This window comes from Heloderma suspectum, chromosome 2 (genome assembly GCF_057233095.1).
Source record: "Heloderma suspectum isolate Gila_16-S chromosome 2, 16-S_ref, whole genome shotgun sequence".
Taxonomy (NCBI): domain Eukaryota; kingdom Metazoa; phylum Chordata; class Lepidosauria; order Squamata; family Helodermatidae; genus Heloderma; species Heloderma suspectum.
In genome coordinates this window covers 345,220,458-345,233,674 of record NC_139459.1, presented here as the reverse complement: position 1 = coordinate 345,233,674, position 13,217 = coordinate 345,220,458, and the positions used below count along the sequence as shown (strand labels likewise).

At 45.4% G+C, this 13,217-nt stretch overlaps 1 protein-coding gene across 1 annotated transcript in view; it reads right to left on the bottom strand.

The window, feature by feature from the left end:
- The window catches only part of LOC146355334 (uncharacterized), a 33,356-nt gene extending 20,404 nt beyond the window's left edge, over positions 1 to 12,952 (bottom strand). Inside the window, exons 1-4 of the mRNA XM_084829873.1 lie at positions 12,870 to 12,952; positions 11,939 to 12,049; positions 4,994 to 5,001; positions 898 to 3,885 (exon numbers count right to left, since the gene is read on the bottom strand). Of these exons, the coding sequence (XP_084685999.1) occupies positions 898 to 3,885; positions 4,994 to 5,001; positions 11,939 to 12,049; positions 12,870 to 12,903 (3,141 nt within the window). The 5' untranslated portion in view covers positions 12,904 to 12,952. The remainder of the gene's footprint in view (positions 1 to 897; positions 3,886 to 4,993; positions 5,002 to 11,938; positions 12,050 to 12,869) is intronic.
- Positions 12,953 to 13,217: the final 265 nt, after the last annotated feature.

Sequence of the window (13,217 nt, the reverse complement as noted above, 5' to 3'; positions counted from 1 at the left end):
TGAACTGCCAGCCAGAACTAGATGGGAAATAGTATCTCGTGGGCAATACTGAAAATGGTAAAAAGTCTTCCGCCAAATCTATTAACTGTTCTAAAGCACGAATTCCTTTGTCAGCCCAGCTTGTACACACAAAAGGTCATCTCTCTGTTTTCAAAACCGGATTCTCACATAAGCAGAGGTGTTTCTAGGCTCTTCATGGATGGGCTCACAGGCCCATAACGCAAACATACAAACACACCCTATGCATGTGTATAGCTCTGAAAATACAAACATTATTCACATATAGTGGAGCTGTAGTAAAATTAAAATGTTTCTATAAAGAAACAGTAATACTGAAAAAGATAGTTTTATCAATTCTAAATTACAGAACATATATTTGGAAATTGGTGAATTTAAAAGAACAAGAGGAGTTGTTGCAAATCAATGTTTTATTTTTTTAAAAAAACTATGTATATATCTTTCCTATACATAAAATTACTGAAACCAGAGTGAAGAAACACATACTCCTAAATTCCCCCTCCAGCTTGATACATGCCTACAACATTTCCATTCCCATCATGAACCTCTACTGAGGCTTAAGATCTAGGTAGGTCAGAGCTGGGGAATCCTTTTCAGCCCATGAGCAAAAGTCAATTTTGGAGAAGCTCTCGGGGGCCACATTGTAGTGATGGGCGGGGCCAAAGGCAAAGGGCGGAGCCAAATGCACAATCGGCAGAACCGAAAGTATCACTGTCTTGTAACTTAAAACTCTTATTGCCAGGAACTAATCCTGAGAAGAGGAATTTCAACCCTTTAGAATGGGGGTAAAACTGTAGAAAAGCCAGGAAACCATAAAATCATCAGTGGTTGGAGCAAAGGAGGTGGGGCCAAGGGAAGGGGAAGGGTCATCTGGGGGACCCTGGAGGGCTGGATTTCGGCACCAGGAGAACAGGATTTGGTCCCCAGTGTATCGTCTCTGTGGGCTCTCTGGTGCGTCATAAGATATGATTTTCGAGCGAAACATTTCCCACACTCCAAGCATTTGTAGGGTTTCTCTCCTGTGTGGACTCTCCAGTGTTTTGTGAAGGCTGATGAATCAGCAAAACTCTTCCCACACTCCAAGCATTTGTAGGGTTTCTCTCCTGTGTGGACTCTCTGGTGCATCATGAGTTTTGCTTTCCAGGCAAAGCATTTCCCACACTCCAAACATTTATAGCGTTTCTCTCCTGTGTGGACTCTCCAGTGTTTTGTGAAGGCTGATGAATCAGCAAAACTCTTCCCACACTCCAAGCATTTGTAGGGTTTCTCTCCTGTGTGGACTCTCTGGTGCATCATGAGTTTTGCTTTCCAGGCAAAGCATTTCCCACACTCCAAACATTTATAGCGTTTCTCTCCTGTGTGGACTCTCCAGTGTTTTGTGAAGGCTGATGAATCGGCAAAACTCTTCCCACACTCCAAGCATTTATAGGGTTTCTCTCCTGTGTGGACCCTCTGGTGGGTGATAAGCCTTGATTTCAGTGCAAAACATTTCTCACACTCCAAACATTTATAGGGTTTCTCTCCTGTGTGGACTCTCTGGTGTTTTGTGAAGGATGATGAATCAGCAAAACTCTTCCCACACTCCAAGCATTCATAGGGTTTCTCTCCTGTGTGGACTCTCTGGTGCATCATGAGTTTTGCTTTCCAGGCAAAGCATTTCCCACACTCCAAGCATTCATACGGCTTCTCACCTGTATGAACTCTCTGGTGGATGACGAGTTGTGATTTCAGAGCAAAACATTTCCCACACTCCAAACATTTATAGCGTTTCTCTCCTGTGTGGACTCTCCAGTGTTTTGTGAAGGCTGATGAATCAACAAAACTCTTCCCACACTCCAAGCATTTGTAGGGTTTCTCTCCTGTGTGGATTCTCTGGTGTCTTGCAAGAGATGATGAGTCACCCAAACATTTCCCACAGTCCAAGCATTTATACGGCTTCACTCCTGTGTGGACTCTCTGGTGCTTCATGAGTTTTGCTTTCCAGGCAAAGCATTTCCCACACTCCAAGCATTCATACAGCTTCTCACCTGTATGAACTCTCTGGTGGATGACGAGTTGTGATTTCTGAGCAAAACATTTCCCACACTCCAAGCATTTATAGCGTTTCTCTCCTCTGTGGACTCTCCGGTGTTTTGTAAAGGATGATGAATCGGCAAAACTCTTCCCACACTCCAAGCATTTATATGGTTTCTCTCCTGTGTGAATTCTCCGGTGTTTTGTGAAGGATGATGAATCAGCAAAACTCTTCCCACACTCCAAGCATTCATAGGGTTTCTCTCCTGTGTGGACTCTCTGGTGCATCATGAGTTTTGCTTTCCAGGCAAAGCATTTCCCACACTCCAAGCATTCATACGGCTTCTCACCTGTATGAACTCTCTGGTGGATGACGAGTTGTGATTTCAGAGCAAAACATTTCCCACACTCCAAGCATTTATAGCGTTTCTCTCCTCTGTGGACTCTCCGGTGTTTTGTAAAGGATGATGAATCGGCAAAACTCTTCCCACACTCCAAGCATTTATATGGTTTCTCTCCTGTGTGAATTCTCCGGTGTTTTGTGAAGGATGATGAATCAGCAAAACTCTTCCCACACTCCAAGCATTCATAGGGTTTCTCTCCTGTGTGGACTCTCTGGTGCATCATGAGTTTTGCTTTCCAGGCAAAGCATTTCCCACACTCCAAGCATTCATACGGCTTCTCACCTGTATGAACTCTCTGGTGGATGACGAGTTGTGATTTCAGAGCAAAACATTTCCCACACTCCAAACATTTATAGCGTTTCTCTCCTGTGTGGACTCTCCAGTGTTTTGTGAAGGCTGATGAATCAACAAAACTCTTCCCACACTCCAAGCATTTGTAGGGTTTCTCTCCTGTGTGGATTCTCTGGTGTCTTGCAAGAGATGATGAGTCACCCAAACATTTCCCACAGTCCAAGCATTTATACGGCTTCACTCCTGTGTGGACTCTCTGGTGCTTCATGAGTTTTGCTTTCCAGGCAAAGCATTTCCCACACTCCAAGCATTCATACAGCTTCTCACCTGTATGAACTCTCTGGTGGATGACGAGTTGTGATTTCTGAGCAAAACATTTCCCACACTCCAAGCATTTATAGCGTTTCTCTCCTCTGTGGACTCTCCGGTGTTTTGTAAAGGATGATGAATCGGCAAAACTCTTCCCACACTCCAAGCATTTATATGGTTTCTCACCTGTGTGGACCCTCTGGTGGGCCATGAGCCTTGATTTCAGAACAAAACATTCCTCACATTCCAAGCATTTATAGCGTTTCGCTCCTGTGTGGACTCTCCGGTGTTTTCTGAAGGCTGATGAATCAGCAAAACTCTTCCCACACTCCAAGCATTTATACGGTTTCTCACCTGTGTGGACCCTCTGGTGGGCCATGAGCCTTGAATTCAGAGTGAAACATTTCCCACACTCCGAGCATACATACGGTTTCTCACCTGTATGAACTCTCTGGTGGATGACGAATTGTGATTTAATGGCAAAACATTTCCCACACTCCAAGCATTCATACAGTTTCTCTCCTCTGTGGACTCTCTCATGGGTAACGAGAACTGATTTTTGAGTAAAACATTTCCCACACTCCAAGCATTCATATGGTTTTTCTCCTGTGTGGTGTCTCTGGTGGCTCATGAGATGTGATTTCCGAGCAAAACACTTCTCACATTCAATACATTTATATGGTTTCTCTCCTGTGTAGACTCTCTCATGGGTCTTGAGAACTGATTTCTCAGTAAAACATTTCTTATACTCCAAGCATTTATGGGGTCTCTTTCCTGTGTGGACTTGGTGATGTTTGGAAAGACTGGATTTCTGAATAAATTGTGCCCCACATGACTGCTTTCTTCTACCCTCACCTGCTGGCATAATGGACAAAGACAAACAAGAGTTACTTTGGAGGATCCGAAAATAAGAAACAAACCCATGCAGGAAGCTGGAGGGGAAAATGAAGTCATTCGGATTGTGGCAATATCAAAACACCATGTCAAGAAGCCATCCCTCATCATGTCCCTCTCTCTCCTTTCATCCCTTTAGCTCAAGAGGGGCTACCTTTTTGCCCTCAAGGGCTGCATGGAACTGTTTCGGGTGGGTTGGTGGCAGACATCAGTGTGCACAGCTGGAGGCACCAGGAGACAGGACCAGGGCTGGTGTCTTTCTCCACCCCCAACACAGCCAAACACAAGGTCAGTTACATACAGTCATAGGGAGGCCTGGAGCATGGGCAAGGGAGGAGACAGTTAAAACTCCGTTCACAGTGTCTTCCTTGCCATATAATTGCACTTCCACCAACCCACCAGACCCCTGACAAGTGGGAAGGGTCTTCTGCAAGAAAACTGTGATCCTCCTGGTGCACCGATTGCCTGGGGGGGGGGGGGGTTACAGGGGTACGGTTTGTAGGATAATGCTGCAGCAGCCAAGGGGGGGAGCAGCGGCAACAAGTTGGTTGTCTGGGCACCCAAGCCCTACATCTGCATGGGCCCCAAAGACTCACTCACCTCATCATGAAAATGTAAAGCATTTGAAGGGCTACGTGCTGTACAATAATTATATTAAGAGCACACAACACTGCCCTCAGGCTGACGTATGAGAAGGCACAATACAATGGAGAAAGGACACAAAAGGAAGGCAGGAGGAGGGGCAGAGATGAAATGTCACAGCAATGGGAGAAGGGCAACATTTTCCAATGCTAACTGAACACATGAAAGAAGGGAGAGGGGTGGATGTCAGAGTGGGTGACGGAAGAATGAAGCACAAAGAGTCTAACTGAGGCACAAAGTAGAAGTAACCGAAACATTAGCTGAGAGCAAAGGGCAAAGCATAAAGAAAATGAGAGGGGACATTAAGAAGAATTAGAGCTGATAGACAAGAATCGGTACAGTGAGAGATTTTAAAATGAGTAGGTTAAACTGGAGACATTTATTGATTGATTTGATTTGTACACACACACACACACACACACACACACACCTGTCTACCAAGAAAAATGGCACTCAAGGCAGCTTACAATCATAAATAAAACTTCATTTAAACAATAATAAAAGAAATGCATTAAAACACAATTAAAAGTACAACCATTACAGAATATAAACAGCATCCATCCCAAAAGACCCGCTCACATGGCAAAGCCGTGCTTGAATAAACAGGTCTCTGCCTGCCGGCGGGACAGCAAAAAAGAAGCAAACTAGCCTCCCTTGGCAGTGACTTCTACTGCCCGGAGTCCCACCGAGAAGGCCCTCTTTCATGTTGTCACCAAACGCGCCTCCGAAGGCGGTGGTCTTTCAGGTAGGCTGCTCCCAAGCCATACAGGGCTTTATAGGCCATAATCAGCACTTTGAACTCTGCCCAGAAATAGGACGGTAGCCAGTGAAGCTGTTGTAAAAAGGGAGTCACATGCCCCATTTCACCGCCCCAGTCAACAATCTGGGCACAGTATTCTGGGCCAGCTGAAGTTCTGAACCATTTTCAAAGGCAGCCTGTGGCGTTCCCGTCTATTTATCAGTGAGAATGCCTCTTCCATAAGGCCTTTCCCACAGCAGGCAACATCTTCCCCCACACACATAGTAACACTTCCACAAGGACCCTTACCTCAGGTCCAACACATTTTACTTCACGAGATGTCAGGACACACTGGCTTTTATTTAACCTGTATTACTGTAGCAGAAATCAGAGACAGAGAGACCACGGAGTGAAGGAAAATTAGTACTTCTTTATTTAATAATGACAATGCTCGTGAGGTGGCATTTATACTTTTGGCCAAGCTGCACGCTAACCGGTTGATTTTCAGACCATCAGCCAAGGCTAAACCTGGAACACCAACTAGTGACATCGCTAAGGCCAATTTTTCCGAGTCAGAGTATAGCTGCACATGACTATTACAATCTTCAGTCAGTTGCAGTGCTCGAGGCTGCCGTTGACGGATTTTTTTAGGCCACGGGGGAAGGAATGGCACTAGGCGACTGAGGCAACATGGTTGGTTATCAGACAAGTTGGCAGGAATAAATGACCAAGTGCGGGAACCACATGTCTAAAACTATCCATGAGGCAAAAGTATGTGGGCCTCATTAAAAGATATATTTTGAATTTCATTACAGTGGAAGGGGGGGACCAGGGATGGCTTTACATTTTCTGGAAGATTTTTGACAATTGGGCATTCGCGCACACGTAGCATTTGTTCCAGCAACAATGGGGGTGCGTAAATTCTGTAGGGGGTAGGATCTTTGCAACTACGCCCCAATCAGCATTTTGGGAGTAAGTTAAACTTACACTATAAACTCTTAACATGCTATCTTTTTGAATTCTTTCAGGATGGTTACAGACAGGTATTAGACATGCTAATAAGCCTGTTTGCAGGTATATCTTTTGGTAAACAAAAATACTTTATCCCAGTGATGTTAGCTAAGTGAAGCCAGTAATTATCAGCAAATTGCTGGGACAAACTACCTTCTCCAGGGGCAGGCCCCCCTTTTTTACATCTTATTAGGGAAACACAATGCAACACTACTAACACTACAACACGCATGTTTGATCTTCTTTGGGATCTGACCGTACGCCAGGCAGCTATTCACCTGGCTAGCTGCAGCAGGGTCTAGTCCCCTTCTTCAATTCTCCAGGTGCAGGTCTGACCGTACGCTGGGTGGACAGTCTCCAGGTGTGCCCACAGTAAGGTCTAGCCTGAGTCTTCTTACTGCCTTTTCAGAATGATTTTTAAAGGATTTTTAGGATGACTGTTTACAGTCCATTCCCCTCCTTTCGCTCTCTTGACTCGTGTTTAATGTACACGAGTTCATAGCTGTGGGGGTGGAAAGTATAACAGTTTTTGGTCCTCTCCATCTGGGAGTCAAAGGGTCATTTTTCCCTCTTTAACTCATACTTTATCTCCTGGTTGGAAAGGATGAATCTCTGTAATGGGAATTGGGGCTTATTTTCTAAGGCAAAGCGACGCTGGGCTTGAAGAACTTTGCCCAGTGTTTAGACTTCTTGTTTAAGGCTAATGTTTGCTTGCTCTTGATGCTGCTCCAGTGTCAATTATGAAGTCAATGTCATGGCCCCTCACAGTGGCAGTGACTAGGAGCTTCCCAGGGCTGAGATTAAGGGGGCCCGGTCTGTCTTATTTAAGACTTTTGGCTTTAGCCACTTTAATGAAGGGGGCTTCTTTATACATTTTTATAGACCCCTGCTTTCCAGTTTGGTTGCTAACTAAGCTGTCTCCTCCCTCGCCCGTTCTGGCCCCTTTGGTTTTCTCTTTCATGTATTTGATTTATTTCATTTGGGCATTCACGCCACCAATGTCCATCTTGTCCGCACTGGGCACACTGGTTTTTTCTTAAGAACCTTCTGCCAGGTCTTTTTCATTTCTTCGTCTACGTTTTCTTGGGCCTCTGGGTCGAGGGGGCATACTGGCAATAGGCATTTAAAAGACGCTCCAAGTACGCTCTGGGGGCTTCGGTGGCACCTTGTAGCACTTTAGACACTTTGGTTATATTAACTGACTTTTTCATACTTGCTGTCATGGCTTCTAACAGCAGGGTTTGATACTGGGTGAGGCGCTTTAGCCCCGCTTGTGTGTTGGGAGAGAGAAACCTCTCTCCCTCTCTTGCTTTTTCTCTCTTTTGCTGATCTGCCTGTATTGCAGATCATGATTCAAACTTTTTATATAAAACTTTCCGCTCTATGCACCAGCCTTGTCTTTCTGCAAGTTAAACTCACTTACTTAAACTTTTCTTCCCTACACTAGTCCCAATGACGCACATTTGGGATAGGCTCTTCTCCTTCTAGTTACATTTTCTCATCTTAAAGAACTATTACATTATTGTGGCTACTTCATACACTGGTAATAAGCTCTAGGCATAATCAGCTGCTTCCAATTTACCCTGGGGCAACTATGGCCACACTTTTTCTTTATAAATGTTTTCTCTCTTTGCTTCTTCCCTCCTTTTTCTTCTTTTTTCTTCTCTGTCTGCCACTTTTTCGATTTCTCTGTCTTTTTCTACTTGTCAACCATTGGGAACCACACTCAGTATCATTTGGAGTTGCAACTAACAGTAAAAACATCTGCAAATATCACATATATTTTATGATATCTAAGAAATCATAAAATATACACAATAAACTTTTTTTTGCAATTTAACACAATGAATGGAAAACACTTTTTGCATGGTAAGGCATGATGGAGCAGATCCAGCAATTATACTGCTCTTCTGGCTGAAAGCTCAGGGCCCATTAAAATCAAGGGACGGGCATACTCACACACGCAAAGAGTTTTAGGTCACCATTTTTGCATTGGCAACTCTATGCTGCATGAGTTCTGGCAGAAGGAAATCTAAAAGTTATAGATCAAACTTAGCCTGCTGTACACTGAGCTGACTACAAACACAGACACATGGTCTACAGCAATGAGAGTTCAAGTTTATGAAAAGCTACATCACTGTCCATGGAAAGTCTTTGACAATTCAAAATTTTAGTCCATGTGCAGTGTCTCTAAAAAGCCCAGATGATGGAGCCAAACAGAGAAGGCTCTGGGCAATGAAGATGAGATGTTTCCAGCAAAGGCTCCCCACTTTTGCATCAGTTTAAAAAGGGGAAGTGTGGCCCTACACCCCTTCTGACAGACAAGGGCCTTTAACTTTTTAGCAAGGCCTCTGTCTAAACAGAGCGGCACAGCTCAGCTCTCTAGCCATGACGCTTTAACCTGGGCAACTCCTCTGTAAATTCTATTTTACTTCCGTCAGGTTCTCACAGACATCTTTTTTAGCTTCTCTGCCTGCCAAGGCCAGACCAGGTAGGGAGTTGGGTGAGTCCCCCTGGCTCTGAGAACGCTGATGGAGATAAGCTCATACAGACTTTGACATTTTAAAAACTTACTCTTTTTTCTCTTTCCTTTAATCTGGTACACGAAAGCAAAGTGCCGAAACTCAGGACACTGGGGGGGTGATGGGCATCGCCTTATACTTGCATTTTTTTCAGGCAGCCATTAATCTTCTTCGGGGAGGCAGTGGGGTGATTTGCAGGACTTCAAAGGCAAGCTTCTCAGTTTGTTTGTATTTGTAAATCCCAAGCTCAAAACAGGATACGATGAGGTACAGGGCAGCCAAATCTTTGCTTTGGCACGGGCAACAAATAACTCAGGTTAGCTTTCTTCGCTGGGGTCTCAAACAGGAAAACAGTCTTAATTTAAAGTTGTAACATCACTGACAGCGTCAGCCAGCCAGCTACACAGATTTCACTGTTTTTCAAGACAGTTACTCCAATATCTTCTTTTCTTCTCCATCAGTTTGGGTCTCCCAGCTTACATAGTTTATTGCAGCTTCCAGGAGCATGGTAGTAGCGTAATTTTGGCTTGGCCAGGAACATGCTGTCTGGTTTCTCGGTCTCTTCAGCACACACACTCAGGCAGTTTAACACTGGACACTCAAATCAGTGAGATTTCTTCATTGCAGGGAATCCCACGGCAAAAGCTTAATGGTTACGCTCTTCAGAAATCATATAGCTGATGGTCAGTAGCTACAGGCTCTATGCAATTCTAACACAGTTCAAAGCTAAACACGGCTACCTTGACAGAGATCTTCATCATGGTCTCTCCACTTCATTCTGCCTTGGGACCGTCCTATGGGCATGGCACACTTTCCACTCGAAGAGGGGTCTAGCCTGTGCCCTGGGGGCTGATTCTTCACCTTTATTTCATTTTGCGCCTTCATCTTCTGGGTCTTCATTTTCAGTTTCCATTTCTTAGGGATTTCATCTCAATTAGGCGAGGTGATGATGTTGCACAACTCAGAACATTGTGGGCAATTCTCCTGCTGCCCTCCCGGCGCACTAGGCTAGGTTACTTCTTCGGCCTCACACTCCCACGCTTCGTCAAAAGCCAGGCTGTCTTGCAACATTTCTCTGATTAACAGCCTCAGATCTTGTTCTTTTTTTCCCTCTCAGCTCGACCTTGAGCTTTTTTGCTATTCCCTCTCTCTATTCTGAATCCTTTTTAAAAAATCTTTTTCCTTTTTTTTTTTTAACATACATCTCAAGGGGGTGCAAGTCTTGCTTCCCCCACCTCCCATAGCCTCTCTCCTAAGATAAAGACAGACACAAGGAGGGAAAGGGGATTGGTCAGTGAGTAAGGGGTCTCACTGGCCGACACAAAAGGAATTTCACACCACGTATTTTGCTACTGGCCTGGGCACCCGGACGGTCAACGGTATGCATCAGAAACCGCAGTAGCCACTCACACCATCATCAATCTCTCCACTGCATTCATATGTCCCTGCCACCCACTTTTCCCACTTTTCACTAGAGCTGAAAGCGGCTTCCCCAGCTTCCTCAGCTTCCTGCTGAGTACTGGCGTGCTGGGTACTGGCGCCTGCTCGGGGGTGTGATCAGGCCCCCCTTCTACTCGCAAGGAGTAGGTTCTTTTCGTATACGTATACTAACACTGACCTTCTTCATAAGGCGGGGCCCTCTTTTTTTCTGCCCAGTGGCCTTTCTCCCTAAAGGCGGGGCCCACTTTTATTCCATACTTGCCTTACTCCTGAAGGCTTCCAATGTGGGTTTCAACTCAATTGCAGCTGCGATACAGGCAGGGCTCAAGTTCCTTCCTCCGCTTCCCAAGGTTCTCTTGCTGCTCGCTGCCGTTTGGGCGATCCTGGCGCAGGCTCCCTCCCGTTTACCCGACAAAAAGGTCGGTGGTGCCAAGAAAGGGAGGCGTGCGCCAAGCTCTCCCTCCTGGTGCGGCGATAAAGAGCAGGCAACTGCCACCTCTCTGTCTCAGAGCCTGCCACATCTGAGTCACGGCACCATTTATGTAGCAGAAATCAGAGTCAGAGAGACCACGGAGTAAAGAAAAATGAGTATTCTTTATTTAACGTGCGGGCTTAAGGCTGGAATCTTTTCCAAAGAGCCAAAAGCCCAGAGGCATAGCCACACATTACTTTTATAGAGATGATGACACACAAGCGACCCTTTCTCCCACCCCCTCTCCTGTGGTTTTACAGTTGGTACAGTTGTTTATAGTACAGGAAATGGGCCGTAGGACATTCTATCCTGAGAACAAGGATACAGTCTTGCAGTAAGCAAAAAGGCAAAATCATGACTGTGTTGTGCAATTCGGCTTGCTGACAGGGGAAGTCTCTACATTGCTGTTCCTGCCAAACTATGCTAGCTCAGCAAGAACATGAGACCACTTAGTCTGACCCCCGACATGGCTGCTACAGTACAGCTTCTATTAATTTACTCTTTTTGTAGCCATGAACAGTGGGCGTAGGATTTTATAAAATAAAAGCATATTTATTAATGACAGCATTAAGATGTTAACCACTAAATAAGTAACTTCTAAAGCTCCTATGTATCTTCTCACACCTATGCACACTTAATTTCCACTTTAGCCCTATACACACAAATCTCACTCTCTGTCTCTTCAGAATCAGTCTCTTCACAGACCCTATCCAGACCGTCTGTTCCCCCTCTCTCTTCCCAAGTGCCATCTGCATCCCTATGTGAACTACACAAGTACAGCACCCTGTTTATAGATCACACTTCTACAAATATATAAACACTCCTGGCTTCCGACAAAACCTGGGCATTCAGATTCAAGTACAAGTCCAGGAGTACACCCAAGCTGTGAACCTGAGTCTTCAGGGTGAGTTTAACCCCATCCATCACAGGTTGAATAGTTATTCCCTGATTTGCCTTTTGACTAGCCAGGAGCAACTCTCTCTTGTCTGGATTAAGCTTCAACTTGTTTGCCCTCATCCAGTCCATTACTGACATCGGACACCGGTTTATGATACGGAAATGAGAGCTAACCAACATAGCCTAAACTGGAGAAATATGGGCAAAAGCAAACCCAAAGCCAAGAAGAGCTCAGAATGGACCAGAGCAGGTGAACCTGCTCAACTGGCTCTTCCAGACCCCTCACCTGAGTCACTCTTGGAGTTCTCCGTTCCATCCAAGCACGGAGAATCCAGCACCCACACCTCCTCCCCTTGTTCCAGCCGGGAAATGAGCTCAGGCTTGGTGACTGGAAAGCCTGCTTGGGAAAGAAGAGCACAGGGAATACAATCATACACTGGGTGGCCTCTAAAACCGCCAGGAGAGGGACCCAACAAGAACCTTTCAAAGCTTGACTTATCTTCAGAACTGTGCTTCGGAGGACAGTCCCAACATCCAACTCAGACACATCTGCTTGGTTTCACAATGAGAGTGAAGGGAGGAAGTCCAGGCAGGGATGAGGAACAGGGCCTGGCTGTAGCACACAAACAGCTGAAAACCTCACTAAGCCCATGCTGGGCCTCTACCACTTAGGGCTTGAACTGATGGTGGAGAAGGTGTCTTTCTTTCCACATCTCTGATACGCTGATCAAATACATAGCCGGGGTGAAAGGTGTTCCTTTAGCAGGAAGAGAGAGGCAGGAGAGAGGCAGTGAACGTTTCCCACCTCTCATGTCTTACCTTCTTCAGCATCAGAACCAGGAAGGAAGAAACGTACCTGGAGAACTCAGGTGTAGGGAGCTAAGAGGTGTGTGTGTGTTTGTGTGTATGAGAGAGAGACACTTCTCTCTCTCTTTTACTCCTGGAATATTCCTCTTTACAACTTGCCACTTTAATGTGAAAGGAGCAGAAATATCAATGATGGGTCTGTAACGTTTAGGTCCTCCTGAGCCCGCCAGGCAATGTTGTTGTGAAGAGGAATTGAAGTAAGTATATTATGGAATCTGCCCTGATCTCTTGGGTTAGGATGAGAAGAAGTGAAGACATGTAACAAAAAGTCATAATTTCAAAAGTGCAACTACAGATAGAGGAACTACAAGAGTTCCAACTCTTACCGAATGAGGAACCAAGCTCCTTACCCAACGAAGCCACGTTTCCATAATTCTCCATCATGACCTCCCTGTACAAGGCCCTTTGATCTGGATCCAGCAGAGCCCCCTGGCTCTCGGTGAAATACACGGCCACATCTTCAAAGGCCACCAGCCCCTGAAAGAACAGGGAGGTCCCAGATCAACTTCTGGAATTCAAGAAACCTTTTCAGAGGCTCAGTCATGAGACAAGGAATGGAAAACAGCCACTCTGGAGGGAACCTCACCCAGGTCAATTTAGACACACCTCATCTTGCCACATCTGCCAGTCTGTTTCTCCATAGACCCTTCGCATACAGGCTAAAGTTTTCAGGCAGTAAAGTTGCTTCCTGTACTGGG